Source organism: Gallinula chloropus, assembly GCF_964237585.1.
Source record: "Gallinula chloropus genome assembly, chromosome: 9".
Taxonomy (NCBI): domain Eukaryota; kingdom Metazoa; phylum Chordata; class Aves; order Gruiformes; family Rallidae; genus Gallinula; species Gallinula chloropus.
In genome coordinates this window covers 21,736,084-21,763,928 of record NC_140094.1, presented here as the reverse complement: position 1 = coordinate 21,763,928, position 27,845 = coordinate 21,736,084, and the positions used below count along the sequence as shown (strand labels likewise).

Genomic DNA, 27,845 nt, shown 5'->3' with positions numbered 1-27,845 from the left:
AAACAAAAAAAAGTGTGTTTGTAACTACAGTACACTTGCTTAAATATACAAGTGGACACGTTAACGTCATGTTAAAGTTCAAGGTACTTCTGGAAAAAAGGCAGATAGTTAGTTATTTTAACTCTGCATTCTTACATAGAATAATGATTATTATAGACCTTAGTTTCCTCTCGCCGTTCACCTAGCATATGGAGAGGTCAATAAATAAGAACTTATCTGGTCCAGTTTACCTACAAGAGAAAACATACTAAAAGAAAAAGAAGTTATCTATAAAATTACTTGTTTAACCCTGATAACATCTGAGTTGCCATACCCAGTTTGTAACTGCAAGGAAAGCAAAGGATATTCATCTTGCTCGTTAATAAACGCCCCGTTTTCCACGACAATTCTCTGCAGGCTGCCTGTCAGGGCAGGTGCTCGTGGGGCGAGGAAGCCAGGAGGTGCAATGACAGCAGTAACACAGTATAAATCGGGGTTCAGAAAACCCAGCATACCAGATCCAGAAGCAAAGGAATCTGGACACATTGAGGAGGCAGCGCCCGGCTCTTACGTGGGCTCTTGCATCCTGAGGACTAGACCCAGCCTCAGGTAGCTTCTTACTGTGTGACACAGAGCTCTGTTGTGCTAGTAGTGTACAGACTTTCAGAAAAAGCCTTACAGGAAACAAACTACCTCCTTTGCTTAGAGTAGAAGTTAAAATAGCTTACTAACTGATGTAATGAGTGATGGATGTCACTATGACACAGAACTTGCCATGATTTGTGTGTTCAGCTACAAGGTGCAGTATTTCTTATGACTAACTCAAAGCACAGCCGCATCCAACTGTGATTTGGAACTCCATCTTGAGCAGCACGCACTGTGACTTTGAAGAAAGTCTGTATGATTGTAACAAAGTCACCCATCCTCTCTTGGAACGTGAACAGAATCCACGGGGTAATCAGGCACAGGCGGCATGTAACGGGTTTGTCTTCCGTTTTACTCCTTGTTTTTGCTTCTGAGGACATGCACTTGGCTCCAGACTAAATCCACTCTCTGTTACAAGAGAACACAGCTGTTCTTCTCTTTTTCTTTCTCCTTCTCTCGAGGCTCTTTACGTTTGCGTTCATTACTCCCACTCCCAGATTGTCTTCCACTTGCTGGAGAAGCAGCACCTTGCACCTGCTATGCAGAACAAAATACAATCTTGAACTGACCAGGCCGAAGTATTACAAACAGAAGTTTCACTTCACTCTTATGCAGAAGGCACAATTGAGGTAGAGTCTGTCTGCATAAATACATGAGAATTCCCACACAGCTACTTCTTTATAATGGACTATCAGCTGAAAGTGTATTTCAAGTCCTTTGTATCCCATCTATTGTGCCCTCATATTCAGATCAGTTGTTTCAATAATAAAATCTGGTTTCAAAGATGTTCTGGCACTTCTGTATGACTGTACTTTCATTTTTGCCTGGTTTGTGTTATAAAACGATAACCCACATTTGAGAGGCTGCAGAGTGAAGGTGTTGGTTTTGGGAGCTAGATACAGTGAAGCAGCAGCTTTCTGCAACTAGAAACTGATGGAGAGCTTGGCAAAGGGGTGGGTATACAAAGGCAAGGGAAGTTGGTTAATTCATCATCCATTCCAGCTGTTCTGACCTTTGTCTTAGAAGTAGCTACTGATGATAGCAATTAGAAACACAATTTTTAGGTGTCAGAATTTGTGTTTTGTGCTTAAGAAGCCTATCTGTTAATTGCTCTGAATTGCTTCAGGCATTAGAGATCTGGCCTTCACACACCACGTTACTTTTTACATATTTGTAAATAAAAGGAGTTTCAGAAGTCTCCAGCTGTTAAGTGCTCTCTGAATACCAGCTTAAATACTGCCTCTTGCACACAAGATTCAGTTATGTGGCAGTTTCATATATGCATGTGCATGAATCACTATTTCCAAGCATTCTGAATGCTTACAGGGATGAGACAAAAATGTAGTGGGAGAAACTGCCAATTCCCTCCTTTGACACAGGACTAAGTGGATTCCCATGATAGCACACACACCCCTACAGATGTCAAGCAACAAACTTCTGCAAGGCAAAGGCAAAACTTGTGACTACTAACAAGTTTCTTATTTGAAGGCTATCTTGCAAATGATGTAAACTGTTAGCCAATGCAGTCTTTGTGGCCTCACAAAGGTAACCTCAGGCCTGCTCTGCAGTATTTGAGTGGCAGCATCTGCTGTACCTGCATGCATATGCCAACAACTGCAGCCTGTTTCTTCAGATACCCATATTCATCTCACCACTTTCTGTACAGAATGCAAACATCAGTCTTACCAGTCTGAAACCTTTCCAGGCACAGCTGTGTCTGTGTAACTTCATACACTGCAACACACATGATCATACTCTGTAATAGTGCCTTCTTACCTGGACCTGAACAGCTGCTTGTTCTTGTTCCTGATAGTACTGAGAAGCTCTCCTGTCCTCTTCTTCCTGGAGCTTCTTTGCTAGCTCTAGATCACTGATTCCTTCTGGGATCTGTTCCCAGTTAATCTCTTGGTTTTGCTGCTCTTGTTGCAGAGACAATGCCATCAGGTAATCCTAAACAGGAAACTTGGTTATTAGTGCTCTTTGGCATCGTAAAGCGCCAGGTCGTATCAAGTGACTTCTTCAGCACGTGCAGCTGCCCAGTGCCTTCCTCCTCCCCGGCCTCACCTTCAAATACATCTGCCTCATGGCAAACAGGGGTCTGTTTCACAACCTGTTCAGAACTGCAGAAGGGCTGAAAAGAGCTACTTCACCCTTCTCCTTTCACAGTGCTTATGCTACAGCATACAAACCACAAAAGATAATTAAAATAATTGCTACCAGGTTTTAATTCCACTACCTGGACAGTATCAAAAGACAGTCTGTGTCAGTCTGTAGCAGTTCTAGGTATAATAACAATTTTGAAGCTTTGTAATTTGCTATTTCTAAGTAACTCCTGATGTGTGTCTGATGGAGTATCTGTCCCACTCTACTAAGCAGTGCTGAGAGTACATCAATAAGGAACATTTCACTCCAAAGCAGGAGAGAAAATAATCAAAAGGCAGCTTTGGATGTACCCAAGCAGACAGCAACTCAAGATACTACTAGCCCTGTTATCTCTGCCAGACTCTATTCTACAAGAGACAGATACAGAGCTTTATTAAAAAGCATCTGCTTATTCATTCTCCCCCAATATTTAAAAACAGGAATGATGATTTTTATAAACCTATTTTGCTCATTCAGAATGTAATATTTCTAAGGAGCCTGGCTGGGACTGACTTGTACGATGCACATCTCAGACACGGCTTCTGGAAACTGTTACAGTTAACAAGTTAGCAGCATCACACAAGCTGCCCTGGCTTTTGTCTTACATTCTGAAGTGAGCATCAGGAAGCAAAGTTCAGATATGACAATGAGCTGAAAGAATTTGTTATGGGGGAGAAGCTTCACAGTGCTCTTTCTGTCTCCACATACAAGGCAGATGTGGCGTTTCACCAGAGTTGTTTGCAGAAGTGGACTCAGATTAAAGAGCAGATCTTAGTCCTCCTCTCCTGAACTCATGCTAATACTTCAAAGAATTTATTTTACAGTACTATGAGTACACACACAAACACATCTGTGAACTCATAGGGCTGTTCATACACACCTGAACTAAAACAAGGTAGTAGCTGTTATATATAGTCACAAGGCAAACAGAAAAATACAAGAGAGACAGAAATCCAGTACTTGATCTATTTGATCCTGCTGCCCTCTGTAGACAGTTTCAGGGTCTGATGGAGGCCGTAGGTGGAATTCAGAGTCACAGAAATTTCCATCACCATCCACATTGTGTAGGCTTTCCCAGACAACCTTCTCTTCTGTAAGAAAACCCTGGTCTGTCACCAGCAGGTAAAGCTGACCCTATACAGAAGAATAAAGAGAACCTGTAAAACTAAAACAAGTTGTTTTTTTTTTCTTTTTTTACAATCTGATGTATTAGCTAACTGTAAGTAACTGTTGCTCTCCAGAAACAAAATTGGGTTTTTAAATCAAGTTTAAATCAATCAGTATATGGCATTAACCCAGCAGACACTTGTAATCATTGATAAATTAACCAAGCTTAATCTCTGTGTTCCACACTGCAATTTTTCATTATTGAAGTTCATATTGACTAAAAATTAATACAAAAAATTAACATATACCTTGGTAACTCCTTGGAAGTACATTTAAGAAATATATCTCAAGACTGGCAATGTCAAGTTTAAGTCCCAGGATAAATCACATTAAATTCCAAAGGCAAGATCTGGAGACAAAGGGGATCTTTCCAAATAAGGCATTACCTCAGAACAACTCCATCTCAGACACCATGACTTGTAATGAGTTTTGACAGAATTTGAGGTTAATGTCAATTGAAAAAATAAATGATAAGATTCTTGCTATCACTTGTCACCAGTAACTGCTTTTGCTGGATTTTAGTCTTTTCACAGTTCCACAAGGTCAATTTCAAACTCAGAAATTATAAAATGGGCTGGTCTGGGAGCCAAGGAGACAGGACTAAGGAGTCAGAAGCCAAGGTGCAGGAAGGAGGAAATGTGAGCACAGGTTGAAAGAACGGGACAGCAGCTGAAATCAAAGGGAAATTGTGCAAGTGGGTCTTGAGCAAAAGGAGACGTTGCTGCATGCAAGGGACAGCAACACAACACAGGAAACCACGTTTAAATTTCAATTTCAATGAGTTTTAATATCTTACCCTACCCTTTTTACAACGTGTTCAGAATTCTACTCCAAAGCAAGAATGTTATTACTGACCACACAGCACATTAAGGCTGAAGCCTCCTTTAACATTACTGAATATATCAGATGGAGATACTCAATGCAAAACTCGTGGCAGCTTTAGCTGTAAAGATCAAAGCAGCTTATTGTGACATCCACAGAACTTTGTTATTTATATTACAGCAGCACTCACAGGCTTCTCTGCTAAGGATGTACCAAAGTGAGCAGCAGCTCCTGTTCTAAGGACTCCACAGGCAGGACAGGCCAAAAATGAGAACATCACCTGCACTCAGCAGGTACAGACTAGCTCACTGATCCCTCAAGTCATTAAAAGACCATTCCTAAGAGATGCTGGAATTAAAACCAGATCTCCTTCTGTGGTTGGTAGGTGATCCAACATACAAAAGCATCCTTTGAAGATTCACATGCACTGGTTATTTTAATATTACCTAATGCCACAAGATACACAAAAGGCCAAAGAGAACAGATAAAAACCCCACACGTGACACTACTACATGTTTGAGCTTTGACATGGCAGCTACCCAGCATGGATGGGCTAACCAACATAAATGCAACTGTCAGCAACCAGGCTGATCACGGAACACGAGCTAAGATACCATCTTTCCCTCAGAAACCTACTGAAAAACTGAATGCTACTTCTGATACTAAAAAAACCACACACAAAGAACATAGTTTCACATTTCCAATGTGCACAGAATACCTACTTCACAGCATCTTATAAGGGTTTTATTTTTAAATGTAAAAAACAAAGTACCCCAGAATCTTTAAGGTAAGTGTGTTTGAACCTTTCACGTTTTATTTTGACCAGTACCTTGATTCAAACAAAATGTCAAATTTTCACTGGATGGCATAATAGAGGCAATTTTAACCAGCTCAGAAAGAGTGCAACTTAATGCCAAAGTAAGGGAACGTTAACACCTTCAGAATCTCCCAGCTCTTGTCAGATGAATTTTTCACACACTGGTACTGAAGTGTATCACTACCCTTAGGGGTTTGGAATCTAGTATCGGTCATTCAGAAATATTGTAAAGCTAAAGATTTGTTTGAAATAGAAAACTGCTTGTTTTAAAGACTCCCTCAGCTGAACTGTACCTGAACACCGATTTTCAGTGTCACCTTAAATGACAAAAACCCCAGCCCAACCCCTTTTAATACAGCTCCCTGCTGAAAGGCCATAAACTGCTTTACATATCACCACACTAGCAAAACAATGCCATTCCAATTCCAACTGCATACTTTAAAACCACGCTGCTTCCCTTGAACAAAGCATGGTAAACCAACAAACAGGAGTACTCCCTAGTACTTGAGACTACACCGAGTTCCTTTTCACTCTGTTGGAATGCAAGAGTAATGGGACAGGCAGAGCAGAGCAGGAAGTGCAGAGCTAAAGTCATTTTCTCCTTTTGTTTTTTTATCAAGTTCTCTGATCTTTATTTCATATTGGGGTAATTTAATGGAATTCCTTAAAAAGACAAGCCCAAAACAGATCCCCGAGGACCCTCAAAATATGTCTAACATTCATGTAACTTCTAGTAATGATTGGACAACTTCCCATGTCACATTTGAACAAGGAGTCGTCAGCTTTTTTTGGTAGCTACTCATCTCCACACAACATGTGGAACTGTTGGAGAGGGGTCAGAGGAGCCACAAAGATGCTCAGAGGGCTGGAGCAGCTCCCCTACCAGGAGAGGCTGGGGGATCTGAGCTGGTTCAGCCTGGAGAAGAGAAGGCTGTGGGGGGACCTCATTGCAGCCTTCCAGTCCCTGAAGGGAGCAGAGGAACAGGAGGGGAATCAACTTTTTAAAAGGGTAGATAACAGCAGGACAAGGGGGATGGATTAAAGCTAAAGGAGGGAAGGTTTATATTAGTTATTAGGGGGAAGTTCTTTCCAGAGAGAGTGGTGAGGGGCTGGAACAGGCTGCCCAGAGAGGGGGTGGCTGCCCCATCCCTGGGGGTGTTCAAGGCCAGGTTGGATGGGGCCCTGGGCAACCTTGTGTAGCTCCAGGCCTGGAGGTTGGTGTCCCTGGCTGTGGCAGGGGGGTTGGAGCTCTGTGATCCTTGGGGTCCCTTCCAACCCAGACCAGTCAGGGATTCTATGATTCTAAGAACAATCTTCCTAGAGCTTCATTGCTTTTGTTCCTTCTACTCACAAGAAGCAGCGCTATCTACCAACTAGTTTTACTAGCACTGCTTTATAATGCCATGCATGTCTGCCCAATCCCAAAGGCTCACAGGCCAACTTCACCAGCACACCCAAATTCCAGTGGGGGGATTTGTGATATGAGACAATCTATCATATGACCTTCACGCTGCCTTTAAATTTGAGCTGCACTAAGTAACCACATGCCCAGTGTCAGGAACCAGATCATGAGAACAGTCCAGCTGCTAAGAGACAGTGATATATAGCCAATACAGCGCTGAGGTTGCTGACCTGATGTCACCACTACTCTTACACCACCACATCTGGAGCCTACCAAAGTTTCTGCACTTAGCTGTGCTCAGCACAACACACGAGGAAGACACAGAGGACACACAGTGGCAGGATCAGTAAGAGCTACGAAGTGCAGAAGCAATTATTTACACTGAAATTAAAAAAAAAACAAACCCAAAAATAAGAAGGAGGCTTTAGGAGAGGTAAAACTAGAAAGTATTTTCCATTTAACAGATCACAGTCCTGATTCTGCAATTGGCTTTCTCAGTTAAAGCTAAAACAGGATGATCAGCACACTAAGGTCAGGCAATTAAGCTAATGAATGTGCAAAAATACACTGTTCAATTTCCCCTTGCCAAAAACCATATCATACTTAATGAAATAAATGTATTTCTAACATTGTAGAATTTTAACCGCCCATTTCTGAAGTATTAACCAGCTTATCTTTTTGGTTTAAGTGTGGGGTGTTTTAATAAATACAGTATCATGGGTTAACACTGCCCCCAAAAGTATTAGCACATAACATTTAGCAATAATATCTACTAACAGCTGTTGTCAATTGGGAACAAAACAATATGAGAGTCTCAAATGCCTGTTAAGGTAAGTTATGTCTACAAGAAAGTTATGAATAATTATTTATCCTAAGTATCAGTATCTAGATATTGTAGACCAATGCCCAGATTTTATAGTTTCACATAAAATATTACAATAAAGCTAAGGATAAAAGCAAGATTGCTCTCCTGAAGAATGATCTCTTAAGTCTTCTGGTTTGCACAAAGCAGCTCTCTGAGATGCAAACACATGTAGGCTGCAGGTGACATCACTGGTTACAAGACCTCCTCTACTGGGTTAATTTCGCGACCACCTTAAGTATTTAAAATTAATACTTTTAAACTACTTGTTTCTGCAGTTTAAAAAATTGAAAAGGAAACCTAACACTGTCCAATACTTTCATACTGTACAGACAAACATTTTAAGCCCTGTTCTTTTAAAGTCTATGTAAATGTTCTCTTGCACTTCTGGATCAGACCCCTTGGTTTTTATAAAGGTGTTTTATGTTGATGTGAATGAGTGTTATTATTTTGATATTAGTCTGAATGTTTAAAAACTAGAGAAAATTACGGGTTTTTTAATAATGTATACGCTATTTGATTCAGAGTAACCCTCAGGGAAAAAAAAAACAGACAAAAACCCCACAAAAAACCAAAACCGCATGCTTGCTAAGAAGTGGAAAAATATTTAAATGTGTTTTTAAGAAGTTATATAGTATTGCACATGTATATATGAAATATTATTTGTATATGAAAAGTCTGTGTTGAGTTCTGAAACAGAAACCCAACATTTATAAATAAAAAACATAATTGCAACACACACACTCAAAAATCTGAACAGGTGTCTCGTCACTTTTCAGTAAGAAAATAGGTTGTATTACAGTCAGGTCAGTAGGAAAAACATTCCAACTGAACTAAGATATTCTTACCAAACTGATCCCCTCTTTACAGTCCTGTTTTTCCTTGATCTAGGGAATTATCATTTGATGTATTTATTATCTGTGTAATGAAAAGCAAAGGCAAAACAAAAATCACATCTTTAACAGCTGCAAATGATGACTGTGTAATCACGAGCCACGACTATTAATAGGCAATTAAAGGGACAGGAAGTACACTTGGACAAATAATAGTGAAAGTGATGAAGAAACAGATAACCGAACTGTCATTATTAACTAACACTCAACATACTCAGACAAGTGTCTAACATGTTACACAACTGCCATATTTGCTTTTCTTTTATATGCAGTAATGAAAATTCTTTAAACATTACATAGTTTTTCTATAGAATAACATCAACCCAAAATTGAAACTTATCAAATCAGAAATTAAAATACATTGTTATATGTAAGTTTTATTCAATTTTCAGAAGAGGATACTAAAACAATAATTATTAAAGTCTATTAATATAAGCCAAGTAAACAAATTATTAACTGGATTCATGATCTATTCTGAAGTGCAATCTGTGAATCTTCAGTGTTTTTATAAAGCTGCCAAGTTGATATCACAATGTAATTGTCAAGTCTTTACAGGAAAATTACATCAAAAACTTTTAATAGCAATTTCTGGGGGGGGGAAAAATCTCTGCCACTACTCTTCTGTTGTAACTTCACTTGCCAACTTCCACAACTTTAAAGTGAATGCTGTATCTAAAATGGAAAAATTACTGAATGAGCCCTTGCAATTTAACTTGTACTCTCAGCATCATGGATCTGGAAGATATATAAAAATGGCACAATAGTTACCTACCTGAAGATTAACCTTACAGAACTGTCTATATGTTAAATTGAGCTGAAATATTTCAAAACAGTAACAAATACTTTCGAATAGTGACAGTGAACACTAAAGTGTTTCCTCTGTTTTGCTGCTTCTCTTGTTCCTAAGTACTCTTTTTAAATTAATCAATTTAAAAGTGAGAAATTGTATTACAATACGTATTATTGTCCCACTGAAAGCCCAAAGTATTATCTTCATCCCCATAACAAGTATAGAAATGTCTTTTAAATACTGGCTTGCAGGGACTGTTAATAAGCTTTTCCCTATGGTATGTATCAGGGATGTAACACCTTCCTATCTACACCAGGTGTCTGATAGGTTGCTGTATGTTCACAGCCATTCTCTTTCTTGATCTTGCAAGAAGCACTTTAGAGTAAAAAAAAAACCACCACCACCAACCCCGCGCCACACCTATTATTGTTAACTTAGTTACCATTAAAAAGTAATATTAAAAAGAGAGCCTCCTTGCAAGGAGTCAGGCTTGTTCCCTTCCTTACAGATCTCTAACTTTAAAAATCTCAGAATCAAGAGTCACACTGACCACAGAGGAACCAGGAGCAGATCAGCCAGCCTGTTAGTCATGGTGGGCATTAGTAGGCCCAAGGCACTAGTAGGCCCAAGGCACTAGTAGGCCCAAGGCACTAGTAGGCCCAAGGCCTCCAAGGAGTTGTTGCCACTATGTAACATCTTTTAACAGCACCCTATGAAAAAAAGGTTAAAGCCAAGACACAGGCACTCAGAACACTGCTTCATTCCCCCTCACAGAACTCTGGTTTCAGTAAAACAGGCCTCTCAAACAAGCAAACCAAGCCCAAGGTAAAGAGCCTTTCCCCTGACAGCAGAAAGCCCCTCAGAGCTCAGTACAACTGGGTAAAGTTTTGCCAGTGTTAGTAAACCATCTATTTTTAAACCCATACTGTGTGTGAAATAATAAATACTGCAAGCTCCCTGCAATAGAGACTTAAGCAGGAAGCTCAGATTATATGCAGAAAGGACATTACCAGTCTCCACCTCTACATTTTCTGCTCTCAAACATCCCCAAGATTACCCCTTACTAAGGAATGGCAGATCAGGTATATGCATATATATTTAAAACCAGAAAGCATCTATTATCTTTAAAACAAGCTCACCAGGTCAGATACAGAAAAAAACTAACATAATAAAACAAGTATCTGTTCAACCAAGTGCCACAAGTATTAAAAATGGCTCAATCCCCATCATGAAATTTATGTGGCACCAATATAGAGCAGTATCAAGGCTATTAGGATTTGTGTTTTATGAGGAAAAACTGATATGCTGAACTTCAAAATGTATCCAATTTATTAATTTTGTTCTTGGAATTATTTTCATATCACTGGGTACTACTTAAATTATTCACACCTGCTCCTCAATGCTAAAGCAAATTTCTAAAAAATGTAAGTGCAAGAGAACTTGGAACAAGTTTATCCATTTCCTTTGAAAAATCTTAGTGATGTGCAGTTTGTTTGGGGGGTTTTTTTTCTTTCCTCCACTAACTGCAGTTAAGGCCAGCCCACATTCCACCTTCTTTAAAATATCATGTACTGAAATACAATTCATCTCACTAAAATACTGGCCTCAAAAAAACCCACTGAACTTAAGAAACATCTCCAGCCTATGAGTCACTATCAGCTGCACATGAAACCCTCCAAATAAATGTTTATGTATTGGCTTCATTAGAATAATAATTAAACAGTCAAATGTACCTCAGGGATTTTGAAAAATTAACAAAAATTTATAATGAAAGTGTAATATTTTTAAAATACAAAGTATTATTATGCATATGCAACTTGTTACATGTATAATTCCATTTTGTTTAGTTTTATAACTGTTTTGTTTGTATGTTTCCATATATTTGTTTGGAGGGGTAGGAGGGAAGTGCAGTATCAGAGAAACACAAGCAAATTGAATAGTTCCTGCCCTAGAAGTTCTATACTTTCATTTTCTCAGGCATACCTTGTGCCTTCTGTTCTCCTACTTCATGGATTTTCTCTTTAATTCAGCTGATGACTACTACTTAAATCCTGAAGCAGAAGAAACTCAACTCTGCAAAGAAGACATTTTTATGTACTCATATGAGTATCCTGGAAGTCCAGAGATTTCTGGATAGGTGATCTTGGCTAAAAACCAAGTCAAGTCTATTTCTGAGTTCCCTGACACAAAAGGATACCTAGTCTTACAGGTACTGCCAACAGTTAGATAAGTTAGAAAAAGACTAGAAAGACAACTTAAAAAAAGGTAACTGCTGACTTAAACCAGGAAGTCAGCAGTAACTTTATTATAAAACCTCATTAATACATTAAGAAATTATTCTTTTATAAAAGAATTTCTTGATAACTCAAATTCTGTAATGCACTGCTCACCAGAAACCCAAGGCAAAACGAGCATTACTGGTTAAAAGTGACAACCCCAGGAACCACAAGCCTGTAGATAACAGGGAAATGGAACAATAGCTCAAGCAAGGTCACCCTAACCACTACAAAACACAACAATAATGGCCCATATTCCAATACTTGGCATTTCAGCAATTTAAAATTCCTCAAAGAGGAGAGTTATTCAAGATGCTAATGCATCGACAGTCAAGATTAACTTAGGGAGAAAAAGGGACTAGGACTACACCCAATGGAAAAATTCGTGTCATTCATGACGTGATACAAGGGTACCATATTACAGGTGATGTAAACAGTCCTTCCTTAAAGTTTGTGTTATACACCCCTTTTTTTAAATTTATTACCATTATTCATAAATGGAAGTGTACATAAAATTCAAGTCTAATTTAGTAACAGACAACCAAAATATAATTTCAAGAGTTCAAAAGGTACAGAGGTAAAAACTCGTACAAGCCTTGGAGAGAAATGTCTCAGGAAGTATGATCTGGCATTGCAAGCCATTGAAAACTTTACTCCAGAGTAATCACATTTGTCACTGAAGAGAAGGGAACAATTAAATTTTAGGAGGCAATGTGACAGTCCCCCTCTGCATTCAAATCAGGTACATAAAAAGATACTGTCATCTTAGTAAAGATAAAAACGTGTTAGGACAAAGATGGTCCATAAATGATTGTAAACTTCCATTCCAGAGGAGTCTTCCCAGAAACATTAACCAAGATGTTTTTTGGGTCCTGGAATACTCCTTTCACAATTCTCATCATTTTTCTTCCCCAGTTTCAGATTCAAAAAAGTAATCTCTTCCCTAGAAAGGGAACCAATCCTGTAGCTTATCTCAACTTTATATCCTCAGAAACAAGAAATTTGTAATTGCCAATTATAAACTGCAAGGAAATTTAAGCCATGTAAGTGTCTGTCATTCTATATAACCAGGAAAGGGGTTAATACAGGGAGCAAAGCGAACATAAAGGGAAACTCTACAAGAGGATTTAAAGTGATAATGGATCCCAGTATCTAAAACACTAATCAGTAATTCACAAGTAACACTTGCTACAGACATTTCATTCACCATAAACTGTACTCACATATAACAACAAACTGGAAGTTATTTCTGTTCAAGACTGGGGAAAAGCAACATTTGCTTTGAAATGAGAACACAATCCACAACAGTAACGACAAAAGTCTGCACTGTACCTTGTATTTGGTCATGGTGCTAAAATGGTTGTTCCTGAAGAACACACAAAGCTCTCCCTCCTGGACAGCTGAAGTCAACTCACACAGTCCATGGTATGTCAACTGCGTAGCTGTGTTATTTAGAAATTGCTCAGCCACAAATCCTACAAAAACAGTAGTGTTACATGTCTATTACATACTCCCCAATATATAAAGCCTGGTTAGAATGGCAATGTTTTTATCACCTCCCTGTTAAGATGCCCCTTTATTATCACAAATCTAAGGAAACACAGTGAGGATAAAAAGTGTTAAAAGTTTTAACACCTCAGCATTGTAGAGATCCTTCTCATGTTCAGAAATACCATATCTGCTTCTAATATTACTGATTTTTTCCTTGTCATCATGTAGTATGCAATTCACATTTCTGTTACAGGTAATAATATATAACCAAGTTCCAACCCAAATGCTGCCCACAATACCTTTTCACAAAGGGAAGTTCTCTCCAGCTTTTTGAAGCGTCTTTAATAGCTGAAGAGAACGAGACTGATCCTTGGTTTAGAAATTGAAACAAAGAATTTCAGAAGACAAGCCCACCCAGAGAAAGAAGTTCAGCAGACAGAATGCAGCTCTTCATACCTCTATCTCCACATACCAAGACCCACATACAAAATATGTGTGTACATAAGGTTTGGTAGGGTACATACTTTGATGAAGCGTAGGAAAAAAGTTACCCACCTTCACTAACAAGCTCACTGTTGTCCGACTGTTTACAAGAAATTATCTTCTCCACTAGCTGATTGTAGCTGCAGTTACCAACTGCTTTTACTATGTCAGCAACCTGAAGCAGGAAGGAACAACATACGAAACAGAACTTTGTGAAAAACAGAACACAACTGTAAGGCTACAGCAATTATTCATAAGAAAATAAGAGCTTCAAAGAATAAGTTTTTCCCCTAAAAATACTAGGCCAAGAAGTTTTACCATAGACTGTTACACATTTTGCAGTCTCAGATCCCATTTTAAATCCTTAAGTTAACACTTAACATCAAAAGCTTTTGCTAAAATGGAGAGAGAATGGCTCAGTCAGGCAGGGGGAAGCATAAGGAGTTAAGGAAACAGCGACTTCCATGAACAAGGCATGAGAAGATAAAACTGAAGCAGATTATTCCAGCCAAACTCAGTTTCCTCCTAAGTAAACACTTGCCGTTTATTAATTATAATTAAAAATAAATTGTATTTTTGTTAAAGATGCAGTTCTAATTGGTTCAAACATCCTCAGTTCTCAAAAGCAGCTACTAGAAAATCAGAAGAAATACAGAAAGTAGGCTACATTCTGCAATTCTTCCAAGCATTCTCTAACAAGCTTTCAAAAGCAATGACTATCTTAACCCCTTCAGAACAATTCTTATGAATTGTTATGAAGTCAATACAGAAGGCTTGGAAAGTTTGCTAGCCTCTGCAAAGTTAAGGACACTAATAAAAATGTTCAGGCTGTATTTGTTCCTCTAAACACAATTTTTTCTGACTAGATAAAAAAAAATCTTACAATAATCATCATTATTGACTCCAGTTAAATTCTGAAACATCCCCCAATAAAATTCAGAATGGCTTCTGTTTGTGATCTTGAAAAACAGTAAGTTACCTGAGGGTCCACCAACCATCCGTGGTACAGGGGTATATCAAGAAGATCAAACACTATGCATTCTGGTGTGTATTCAAATACTCGTACACCTGTGAACTTCACATTGACATCCAGACCCGTCTGCAACTTATGTAGAATTGCCATTGCATCACTCATATTCTGACAGCAGAAAGAAAAAGAGAACAGATGACCAAATAGAGCTTGGTGGTGAGTCCCATAACCTTTCATCATTTAGTACTCATCAGTACAAGGTTGTGGAAAACAGCAGTAGAACAATAAGCTTGTTCCTACTTTGAGGTAATTTCATTTTAGATACAGCTTTTGAAAACTCCTGAAGTAAGTTTATACACAGACACACTTCCTTGTTGCTAAGCATATTTAAACTCAGAAGGTCTCAGAAAGTTGCAGCTTACACAGAAAAGCTTATGAAATACTTGATAAAGCACAGCTATAATACACCATCATGATCATTATCCAGCATCCACACCTGAGAGTACTTGCTGTAAGTGAGAGTTTTACTGCTTGAAGCCCTTTAACTGCACTGTTGTATAAAGTTTCTACTACCAGGAAGGCAAGAGTTCCCACTACTTCACTACATGCCGTTCCATTCTTTTGACAATTTTGCTATGTCACAATAGAGCTTAGCAAGATTTGTAAGTAATGCTCAGATCTGGCTCAGCCTTTTGTTGGGTTTTGATTTTTATAACAACAAACTAAACCACCTTACTGAAGAAGTACATTAGTAGGGACCAGACACCAAGAATAAAAACCTATCAGAGGTGTTCTGGAAGAAAATACTATACTCTTACTCAGCTAAATTAATAGAAAGTCTATAGTAATTCAGCACTAGCCATCCACAAAGCCACCTGCCTGAGCAGCCTGTACTTGAATTTGTGAATTTGTGCATTAGAACTCATGCCTTTTTTTTTAATCCAATATTCATTCAGTATTTAAATCCCTCAACTATGGTAAAAAAAAGTTACCACTGAAATTAGTATCTTGTCACGATGTTAAAGCTATACTAAACTCAAGCATCACAAGTCCAGCTGTCCAAAACACTTACTTGGATTTCTTGCATAAGAAGAAAATATATTGTTTTAGACAAAGAATAATAACTGTGTGAAAAGATAAATGCAAAATCACAATTAGCACCAAGAAGTTGTTCCACTGCTTCTGAAATGTAATCGTTTTGAGAGACTCAGTTGCCTAATTGGTTTCTTTTTCCTCTCATGTATATCACTCGTGCATTTACAAGTACTACACTCCTAAAGGTGTGTTCTAAAGGTTCCTGTAACATTGTACAGAACAGTATTTTTGTTATTATGAAAAGACCCCACATTCAATCTAATTTCAACTATCCCGAGATACTGGACTTGGTTTAACACTATATGACAGCAAGACAAGACAAATAGTAAACAGAACTAGCTCAAAACCTAACACCTCTAATAAATTCAAATCACTTCTCCATGAGTAATGAAAAAACAGCTGTCAACACAGAAAGAGCTTGAAAAATTGCTCTAAGTATATTACACTACATCAGGGTTTGGTTTTTTAACTGATAGCATAATTGTTAACATAAACAGACTTATGAGATGACAAAAACACTAACCAGTGCAAATAATACTGCTTTTCACAATATGGAGTCAATCTCTTTTTGTCCATCACAACGTACAGGTCTCTTTCTTGCCTAGTTTACAACCTCAGGTAAAGTCTGATCACAGACCAGAATATGCATATAGAAGCCTTCAAAGAGGAACCATGCAATTATATACTTCTACCTGTACACCTGTGCTGTAATTCCTCAATAAGAACAAAATATTTTCATTACACTCATTGCAGGAAAAAAAATAATTTAAATAATTTGTGTTAATAGATACTGAGTTTTTCTTTACTAACAGGGAGCATTTATAAATACTCCTCTACATTAAGCCTAGGGAAAAAAAAAGGAAAAACTACCTATACAAATAACAGCTTGTATGCTTCTGGTTTTTAACAAGATGATAAACCTTAGGTAAAGAAGTTTTAGTTCCTTCAGACATAAGAAAAATGTATTTTGGTAGCAGCTCCTTACCTGCTCATAATTGAGACGCTGAATTTCAGATATCTCTTTAGGTTTTGCATCAAGAATATAGTCTCCTAGAAAGCAAACATAAAATTAAGCTTATTCCACACTCAAAGCTTCAACATTTTTATGAACATTTCTGACTGAGGTTTAGAAATAATAAATACCACCACTGAAGTTTTCTAGCAAATTAATGAAGTCACATAATTTTATAATCTGAATTATAATTATGAAGTAAAATACGAGTATAGAAACCATAGTGAAATTCAAATGGTCAGTGCTGCTAATAAAGCAGCATTTCATGATATCTTGGGGTATCAAACCAATCTCAATTATTCAGAAATTTACCCCTCTCTGTGCCACAACTTAAAAATACAAAAAAGTCAAGCTCTTCACAATAAGCTATGGAATTGCAAAACACAATTTAAAAATGCACCCACTTATCCTCACTGATACTGTGAATATTTTGGCATATGTTTCCATACACCAGTAGTTCTGAAAGGCACGTATTCCATCTGTGCCTACAACACAAGTAATTCATTGACAGGGTTCAAGATCCATAACATCAGGAGTGATTAGTATCCATAAACTGCCTGCCCATTTTTTTTCAGATTTTATTTCAACACTTATAATATTTATTCCTTGCTACATTCTAAAAACCACATTTCTATTCAAAGAAAAATACTTCCAGGCTTCCTATTCTGAATAATTTTAACTAAGAAGTTTATAAGTGGTTGGGAGACTTTTTTTTAAGCTGAAAAAGAATGATTTGGCAACTGAGAATTCTGTTCACTGAATAGCAACCTAAATATTTTGAGAAGGTAATTTTGTTATTCCATTTAGTAAGATAATTTCAGAAGCAAACATATGCCTTCAAAAAGAATACACACATTTAGCCAACTGCGAGCACACAGGGACTTCAGATGCTATTATTCTACCAATACAATTACAACAAATGTTTAGACACAGGCAGTATTTCTTAATACTTATTTTTTCAAATTATATAATTAACATTTTTCTTGCATTAAAAGATTCAGTTATACGATTTTCAGAAGAACAAGGTACATTGTTTTCAAGCAAAAAGAAAGAAAACATTTTTTCTTCTGCTTAAGAAAAATCAAACCTAGTCTGTTAAACTCAAGCTTTCAGTATCTGTCAGGCTGCAAATGGAAAGAACTATGGCCAATATAGCTTAAGTATATTGCAACTGCTCTTCTAACACCTGGATAGTTCTGGGCTATTGGAGTTACAGACTTGTCAGAAGGAAACAGCTGCAGTTTTGCTGGAGACTGAATCTGATAATGGAGCAGCGCCTGCAAATGAGACCCCAATTACTGCTCCAACTAATTTAATTTTTCCTGTTATTTTAATTGGGCCATACTGCCAAGGATTAGGTTTACTACAGACAATTAAAGTCACAGTTGATTTACTACATTCTGTCAACTGTATCAAAACAAAGTCTACCAATGTGCTGGTGTTGCATACCCACTGCATCACTAGACCAAGCACTTAGGAAAGCAGTACAGAAAGCACCTAAAAGCAGTTAAGGAAAAGCATGACTAACTAAATACCATTAAGTAGTTCTCTTGAAGCATGCATGCCAGTAAAGATGAATAAAACTGTAAATAAATAAAACAGTACTCCTATACCACTAAGTGTAATATGTAATTGAAAAAGCATTTATTGCAATTACTAACCTAAGTATTCCATCAGCTGTTCAGCTGTAATGATTTCCATCATTGGCGGCAGCTTAATCTGTGAAAGTAAAAGTACATTCTCTTTTACATGTCAAAACAATGTAATTTGGAAAGTACCAAGTGTTTCTACATGGAGGTATTCTGATCACATTTGCCTCATTGATTTATAAAAGCATCATCACACTGGGACTAAAAACCTTCCCATGCCTTCTATTTAATAGGAGCTACAAGGAAAGACTGAAACCAGCGTTTTCGTTTTCAGAGAAGCCACATGCACATAGTACTTGCTCTCACTCGTAGCTCTCTGCACAGTGCTCCCTACTCCCACCAAACCTTTTCACCAGCATCCCCCTTGACCTCACAGTTCACACCGCTCACTGCACCAGCTCAGCTGCACACATCCCAGGATGGACAGACTGGGAACTGCAGCCACACATAGTTAAGAAAGCTTCACCTTACTCAAAGTCTTTGACTCCCTGCCTTCATTATGACTCTTAACTGAGTCTTAATTCCATAAATTCCTGCATACAGGCAAGAGGCTGTAGGGAATCTGGTGGCAGCAGCTGCTGGGACAGGGAAGCCAGGACTCACGCAGGTACACGGAAATGACCTCCCAGCCTCTCATCCCACACTCACATTTCAAGGATTTGGTTTATATCTATACAGAGAAGCCTGGACACACAGAACTGTGACCTATTCCTGTCGTTGTGATATTAACCCTGGCAGCAGCCAGAGCCAAAAGCTTCTTTGGCTTCTTCATCTCCACCATCCAGTTTCACAGTTACATGTTTTGGTTGCACATTTCCATTCCCACATCTCCCTGCAATAAGAGCCAAAGCACAAACACACGGAAAGGCACACTTTTGGGAACCTGAAGGAGTGCCATAGGTATATTTTGTCTTAAACGGTGGTGTGCTCAGTTTTTCTCTGCATAAATGGGAAATTTTTCTATGGTTCTCTCATCCTCTCTAACATCTTAAGGCTGAAAATCTAGAAAGCCTGGTATTTGCTCTATTAGGCACTGTTTAATCAAGTTCCTGAACACTGATCACTGTTCTCCTTCAAACAAATAAAAAGACATGATTGCTGACTGTTAACCCATGCTTAAGATTTAATAAGCACCAACTACTTTGCTGGTTGTAGAGAGAAGGAGGAAGTGGAAAGCCATGAGATGGAAGAACATTATACAAAGCCATGAGCACTGCATCCCAAACCCAAAAACACAGAATAGCAACACACTACATTGTTCACATTGTGAGAGAGGGTTTCCTTCCCAGACTGAAAACTAAGCTGTTTTCCAGAGAAAATGGGATGTGATTGGACTAAACTTCTCTCAGCACCAATTTAAAGAATTTGACAAAAGGTGAATGTGTTAAATATATGGATTTACAAGAAGTTTCCTTAAATCTTAAAGAAGAAAGAGGCATAAGTTAACACACCTATGCTTAGGTCAGAATTGGCCACAAAGCAATTGCCACACGTTAGTCAAAACACAAGTGGTGGATGTAGAAATGGACACTAATGTTAGGGATGTGGGGAACGAAGGGAAAGAAAGTACACATTGTTAATGAAGCAGGAAATTAGCGAAGTATAAACACGTAAGAAAGAAGGCTTGATTAGTTCTTATTAAAAAGCCCTTAAGTCATATGAATTAAAAAAGAAGAAAAACCTATCATGGATGCACAGGCACATGATTTTTTTAAAGCATCTTTTAAATGAGTGACAACTGATGGTAACGTACAAAATTTCTTCCCATGACTTCTCTACATTTCACTAATACTTGATAGCTAAAAGCTTTCTTAATCTTTGATCCTGTTCATAACATTTGTACTGAGCATTCACATAAATATATTGTACTGTGTAAATGACTGGACTACAGGGCAAAAAAGATGCTTTTTAAGCTTCCAGTTCAGATTAGGCAGCATTCAAGCACTAGCAAACGTTAGCCATGCACACCCCAGAGCTGGGTCTGGTTCCCTACAGCATACCGATGTAGCAGCACAGAATTATTTACATCCTGCACCAAGTTGTTCTGGGACTACAAACAGTACAGATGCACCACAGAATCATAGAATGGCATGGGTTGGAAGGGACCCCAAGGATCATAGAGTTCCAACCCCCTGCCACAGGCAGGGACACCAACCTCCAGGCCTGGAGCTACACAAGGTTGCCCAGGACCCCATCCAACCTGGCCTTGAACACCCCCAAGGACAGGGCATCCCTGTACAGTATGAAGGAAAGTTAGCACTGCTTCCTCAACTATTAGCAGGACTACTGTGATAATTCTTCCAGGAGTGAAGCTAGCTCTTTTTATTAGTTACTTAAAAGCACTCATATCAGCTGAGCCCACGCTGCTTGGAGGTTTCTGCTCTGCACCACGTTTGGGAAGGTAGAAGTATGCCTACACTACAAACAGCAGCTGTAAAGCATAATTACATGGGTTACCTGCATTTGAGCTCTACATACTCGTGGCATAAACATTTTTATGTGTTAGGCTTTATGGATTCAAGGTGTTACTTCTATCATTGGGTAACAATCTGAATTTTCCCTCACAACTCTAATGCCAGGCAATTTATCTTACTTAACTGCAGAACCAAAGCAGTTCTACTCGTATCCACAGAATCTCTCAGTGTCATGTATTTTAACAAGCTACATCTCAAAAGCATCTCTTAATTGAATACTAAATAAAATTAATGGATTACTCTGTGGCATAATTTTAGGGCTAACATGTTTTGTTGTACCTTGGTCACACCTTTGAAGTGGGTGAATGAGGTTCCAACACTGACATAAGTACTTCTGAACAGAGCTGACATAAGCATATAGAGAGAATATGACACTTCCTAACTGTTCAGAGCTTCACTGTGAGCATTTCAGCTACAGGAAACATACAACAAAGAGGAAACAGGAAAGAAAAACACCTTAAAACTTAGGGGAGAGTGAAAAATCATATGGAACCACAGTTATTCTCAGCATAAGTCAACAGGAGAAAACAATGTAAGCAACAGTAGTGAAAGCTGTTGTTGTCCATAACAACCTATTATTTTGAGGGACAAATCTTTATCAACTTCAAGGCTTAGTTGCTAGATACTACATTGATTTTACATTTTAGGAAAAACGCACTTCCTCAACTCCCACCTACTTCCTGCAGCTCTCTCAGTGTCCTGGGCTGCTGCGCTGATCTCTCTTCCTGAATCTAGCTACTTCTCATTCGGTTTTCCCTCTCATTCTTCGGACTGAGAAACTAAATCTCTCTCACTCAACTACAATATGAGTTCCAGCTGAGCCACCTTAGTAATCAACAGGCAAGATTGGTAACCAACTTTTTAATACTGAACAGTTTGTCTAGCACAACTTACACAGGTTCTATTTGTTAGACCATAAGCTGGAAAATGACATAATACCAATTTTAAATATCTTCCACTGTATTCTGCCACTCCTCAGAAGGGCTTAAAAATATATATATATATATATATATATAAATGATGCAGTCCTACACAGAAGCAGGGACCATGCAAATTTCTACTGGCTTTTTATTTATAGTGTCAGAACATGTTTATCTACAACAGACACCTCCCCTGAATTCAGTGTTCCGGAAGAGGCAAGCACAGCTTCAACCTGCCCTGACAGAAAACAGCACGTCCTGCAAACACGTACCTCTTGCCGTGCAAGAGCAACTTCAGAAGCTTCTCCCACAGCAGCCTGACAGTACGTGCATGTCACCTGATAACCTTAACCTCCCCCCCTTCAAAATGGGTTTCTTTCGGCCCCTCAAAGCCAGGCATCCTGCTCTGGAGAACACCCAGCTCCAGGCCTGCGGCTCTGGAAGCTCGGCTCACCCCACAGACGCAGGGAGGAAGGCTGCCAAGGCCCCCGCTGAGCACTCGGCACAAGTTCGCTGACAGCTCACCTTTGGAGGCTGAGTGAGTTCATCTGAGCAATCTGTGCGAGTTCTGGCCATAAGGAGGGTTAGCTCAGCAACAACAAAAAGCAGATCACGTGTAAAGGGCCAGTGCCAGACCTCAGGCCAGGCACTACCGCTGCAGACTCTGACAAATCAAATGGGTATCAGCAGGAGCAGACTGTACCCTCCTCCTCTAAAAAACCAGGCTGCTTCCCTAAGAACCTAAAACTCAACATTTCAAATTAGAAATTTTTTCTTACTCTACCTCTTCTCTGCACCTCAGTTTGGGTACATCTAAGCATAAACAGTTATATAACATCAACATACGTAACTGTAACAATCACTTAAATCGTTAATTCGTGCAGTTCTAAAAGCCACTGCAATTTTAGCAGAACCAGGCACGTAGGGAACACAGCTCCCAAAAAGACTCTGTTCCTTCAAAGGACTGTGATAGAAAAACACTGTCAAGTTGCTACTAGGATTTTTTTGCTACATAAAAAGCTGTACAGACAAAATATCCTATATGCACTCATTTTTCAAGACAATATTATTTCTGTGTATTGCATTATGCTTTCCCTCAGGCTTATTTTTATGTAGGAAACCAATTTGTTTCTCCACTCCCTGGACATTTCAGATACGTAATTTCTGCACAATGTGGTAAGGTTCACAGAGTTCTTCATGATATCACATCCCACCTAAGCAACACAGAGCAGAATTACAAGGCACCCTCTCAGCATCTGATGGCTGCCACAGAGTAATCCTGAGAAGAGCTATAAATTTCCATTTAATGCAATGCCAGAAGTTATCAGAAAGTGGTGCATGAACCACACCCAAACAAGATCACAAGAAGTACCTGGAGAAACTAAGTTTGCATTACTAACTTTGCTACATAGTGAGCCACGGGTCTGAGGGAACACTGAACAGTCTTCAGATTTAAAGATGAAAGACAATGTCCTATGCTACTATACATGGGAAGAGACAAACCATGGTTGCACATACCTTTTAAAAGGTTTGTTTCAATGCTCTGCTTCTGCTTTAATTTCCAGCCCGGAAGCCTAAATGGTTACCACACTGTTTTGCTCAACATTCATTTTTTTCAACTGGGGCTTTTTTTGTTTGCTTGTTGTTTATTTTTTACTTAGAATACTGCTGTAACACTTCTGTAAGCAGAATTCCTCAGCTCTTATCTCCTAAAGGCTAAATTACAAGTTAAGCTTACGCAGGCACTCTGCAAAAACACTTCAAAAGAAAAGTGATGATTTCATAATCATTATATTTTAAAGTACAGCTTCAACAACCTAGCACCTCAAAGTTGTATGTTCAGACTCCTTTGAAAGCAGTGGATAAAAGAGAAATAGCAGTTTTATTGCAAGTTTAGTTCCAAAAGCTGATACTATCAAATAAGAATTGGAGCAGTCGCAATGAGCACTACTACTGCAGAATTTAAAAAACCTCAAGAGTTGCCAAACCAGCATCTCACAGATAAGAACACACAGATGCAGCAATCTCACAGAATCAATTATTTAAGCACTCTTTATACTTGTATCCCTAAATATAAAGATCGTAACTCTAATACCAAAGGTACTTCCAAAAGACATTATAAAAAAGAATGATGACTAGGAACAGTGAAGAATCTTGCCCTGATTAATGAGCAAGATCTTCATAACCACTAGGAAGGCATTTTTTGAGTATATGGCATACTTGTCCAAGGTACAGTACCATCCTAGGTCTTCCTATGGCTGCAATCCTGTAAGCAAATCAACAAACTTGGTCTTTACTCAGTGAAGGCTCGCTCAGAAAAACTGGTTTGGACAAGGGCAACTGGGACACACAAACAGAAGGTCAAAGAACAGTTAGCATATTTAAAACAATACTCTAGCGTGGGAGTAAGAAGCTTGTGTTATGATACACATATATCCAAGTGTTAATCTGAGTTTTAAAGCATAAGGTTTTCAGTAATTATGGCCTACATACCCTCAGAGTGCTTCCCAGTTATTACTAAGGAGTAAATAGATTTCAGTTCTAAGCAAACTGATTACATGTCACTTGTCACAAACAACGATTTGAATTCAACTTTTAGTGCTGCACAAGGCACAGCTGCTACACAGTACTGGACCTGAAGGTTCTCACTCCCATCCTGCAGTAATGGAAGCATGCAATTGGCCTTGCACAGGGAAGTGTCTGTGAAAACCTGAAAAACAGCATTGTAGCTATTTTTTCTCAACTTTGAGCACTTGTATATATTATCTGAAGTTTTCTGAGGCCATATTCACCTAGAGGATGACCAGGCCTCCTCAGGATAGTTGTGAGAAAGCAAGCTAGTCACTGATACAGAGAGGGATACCAAAGCTTAACTGCTTACCTTCTTATTCGCTGCTGTCATTTTACTTCTCCTCCTCAACTCCTTCCTACTTCATTCCACCACCGCCACCCCCCCAAGTTTCTTTTCACTTAATACATACTATGGTATTCTCACTCTGCTTTCAACTCTTAGTCTGCTTCCTTGTTCCCAGTTTACAATTATCTGACCCAATCCAGTGTTCACCTTGTTTCAGAAGTGAGAAGAATGCATACATCCCTTCCCAGCCTTGATCTGTATGTAGCTAGCCACTAGCAGCGACATACAGGTGAGCTGCCAATAAACTTGCCACTGAACACCACCAACATGGTTCTTGACTAGAAACTGGGGAAAAGGGAGGTTAGTTTTGAGAGGCACTAATTACGGAAATCAATTATAAGCAGGGACAATAGACAAACGAGTATCAGGAAAACCCTCAAGCATGTAAATAAGTAATGTGATGGCAGTTTCACCAATTTAGCTGTCTGTCTGCAACTCAGGTAATTTCTGCTGAGTTTTTATATAAACACAGCGAACGACAGAGAATTCTTCCTCCTAGCAATAAGGAATGGCAGGGCATTCCCAAGAGGCATTTTGATTTTCACACATTTATAAAACGGGGTATCACCTTAATTGTCACTCTGCAATGTTTGATCAAAGCAGAATGTCAGTTGTTATTCTGGATGGAGGACAGCAGACGACAACAGTCGTATATTTAAGAAGGCAAAGGAAGAATGCTAAGGAGCAAAACCTTCAAAAAGTTACATGCAAATAAGATCAGAACTGTGTTGTTTATACGGTTCCATTAAATGAAATGCTAAAAAGGAAAATTCTGTAAGCTGCCATTGTTTTAAGACACCACCATGAAGACTGGTAAGGAATGATTAAGTTCTCCAAGGCCCTCCACTCACCACTAGAAAAGAGGGTGCACAGAAAGCAAGTATTAAATACTTAAGTCTAAGACAATCTTCAGACCCTCTTGAGAATGGCAGAGCCTACATTAGGCAATATCTTGAAGTCACACAAAACTTCTTTGTACTGCTTTCAACAGTGGCTAAAAATCTGCATCACTATACCCAAAGTTTTCTGCCTGGTGTATGAGCTGCTCTGCTCAGGAAAACATACAGACAATATAACTCAAGAAATCATTAACCTTCTGGAAAGTTACCTTCCCCTAAACAAATACATTCTTATGTTCTTGCTTCCATTTGGGACTCTTCCTAAATCATTCATTACACCTCAAACAAGATTCCTGCAATCCCCAATCTTTCTCCCTTGATGCTACAACTGTTCCCATGAAGTTTTCCTTTCAGCTCACCGGTCTGCTGGGGTGGAATTGCCAGCCTTCCTCAAGCAGCACCCTCTCCTCACTCTGCACTGCGCACAGCCTCGCCGCTCTCCTCCAACAGGTGTTCTCTTCACGTATCAGTGTTAATAACTACAGTATGGTTTACAGTTTTAACTGTTTAAAAGTTAATAACGATCATGACTGCAAGAAGTTGGTATCCACGCTGGGTATCCCAACACAAGAACTGCCAGGTGTCACCGCGGGGCTTGATCACAGCCCGATTTACTCATTAGCTTAATGACACTCTGCTGCACAGCTGCTATCCAGGCTGTTACTTGTAGAAAGCTGCATTTTGTAGACTGCTGCTCACGTTCCATTGCACAACGCTAACCTGTTTTCCCTCAGTACCGCTCCCGGTGCCCTAAACAGCATCGTTTACTTCCTCAGAACTCCCCGCACCTGCAAACCATACACTGCTCCGTCTACTGAAGCATCATCTAGATCTCGATGCCTATTTTCAGGCCAAAGCGAATCTACAAATGACAGCAGCACCCAAGCAGCGCGCTGGGAACGGGCCGCGAGCCGTTGTCCCAAGTTCTCTATTCGAAACAGGCGCTGCACAGCGGAACCAGCCCGCGCCTCGGCCGGGCAAACTTCCCGCGCCGCACCGGCGTCGTTCCGGCCGCGGCGCCCGCCGAGCGCTCCCAGCAGCGGCCGAAGCGCCGCGCGGGCCCCGCGATGCCGCCGTTTCCAGGTCACGGCGCTGCCCGAGCGGCGCCGCCCGCCCCGCGCACCCGCCATGGCGGCGGCAGCCGGCGCCCCGCACGGTACCTTCCAAGCCAGGAGCAGCACGTTCATGATGGCCAGCAACGGGCAGGGTCCGTTCTCGTTCTGAGTGATGACGGGCGTGTTCTCCTCCTTCCAGCGGACCCACTTGATGTGGTAGACCGACTGGCCCGGGAAGCGCTCCTTGGAGGCGGAGAGGAGCTGGGAGCCCGCCGCGGGCCTATCCCCTTCAGGCTCCGGGGCCGGGCCCCCCGAGGCGGCCCCCGCCACCACCGCCTCCTCGGCGTCGCTATTGAGCTCGGAGCTGCTCGGGCAGCAGGAGTGCAGGTTAGAGAAGGACTCCAGCGAGTCCAGGCTGCGGGACTCCTCCCCCGGGGGGCTGGGAGCCCCGCTGCTCCCGGAGCCGGCCCCCGCGGGACCGCTCTCCGAGGTAGGCGCCGCTCCGGGGCTCTCCGGCACCGCCAGCCCCGCGCCGTCCGCCGCCGGTGGACTGTCCTCCGCGGCCCGCGAGGGAGACGCCGTCTGAGGGGCCGCGGGGGGAGCGGGGACTGGCTGAGGGGAAGGGCTGCGCCTCCCGCCGCCCTCCTCAGCCGCCGCGGGCCCGTCCCCGCAGCCGCCCTCGCTTGCCGCCACCTCTTCCAGGAAGAGCTGGCTGGCGGCGCCCCCGCCGCCCCTCTTCAGCGAGCCCGGAGGCGGCGGGGGCTGCGCCAGGCTCTCCATGCCCGGCCCGCTGGCCGCCCGGCTCCTTCGCTCTCTATTGGCACCGCAGCGGCTGATCCTTCGCCAACAGCGCCCAAGACGCCATAACAGCAGCGACAGCTCCGCCCCGCCAGGGACGTGTGGGCGGGAGGGGGAAGCGGCCGCGGGTCACGGCGGGGCCCAGGGCGGGGCCGGCGGAACCCGCCGGCGGGGCGGGAGCGCGGGGACGGCGGCGGGGCCGCTGGTGGGTGGGCTGGGGGAGCAGGTGGGGAGCGCGCGCGGCCCGGGGCCGCCTGAGGGGGCGCGGGCGGCGCGCGAGCCCGGAA

At 40.6% G+C, this 27,845-nt stretch overlaps 1 protein-coding gene across 1 annotated transcript; it reads right to left on the bottom strand.

Moving 5' to 3' along the window:
- Positions 1–795: 795 nt before the first annotated feature.
- Positions 796–27,540, bottom strand: MINDY2 (MINDY lysine 48 deubiquitinase 2; the record flags this gene model as incomplete). The annotated part of the gene is made up of 9 exons (XM_084267837.1): positions 796–1,161; positions 2,401–2,574; positions 3,727–3,900; positions 13,128–13,270; positions 13,842–13,944; positions 14,749–14,907; positions 16,820–16,884; positions 18,508–18,565; positions 26,866–27,540. 9 exons carry the CDS (start codon positions 27,538–27,540, stop codon positions 1,036–1,038), a joined length of 1,677 nt encoding a protein of 558 aa, XP_084123963.1. The 3' UTR covers positions 796–1,035.
- Between the last annotated feature and the right edge of the window lie 305 nt (positions 27,541–27,845).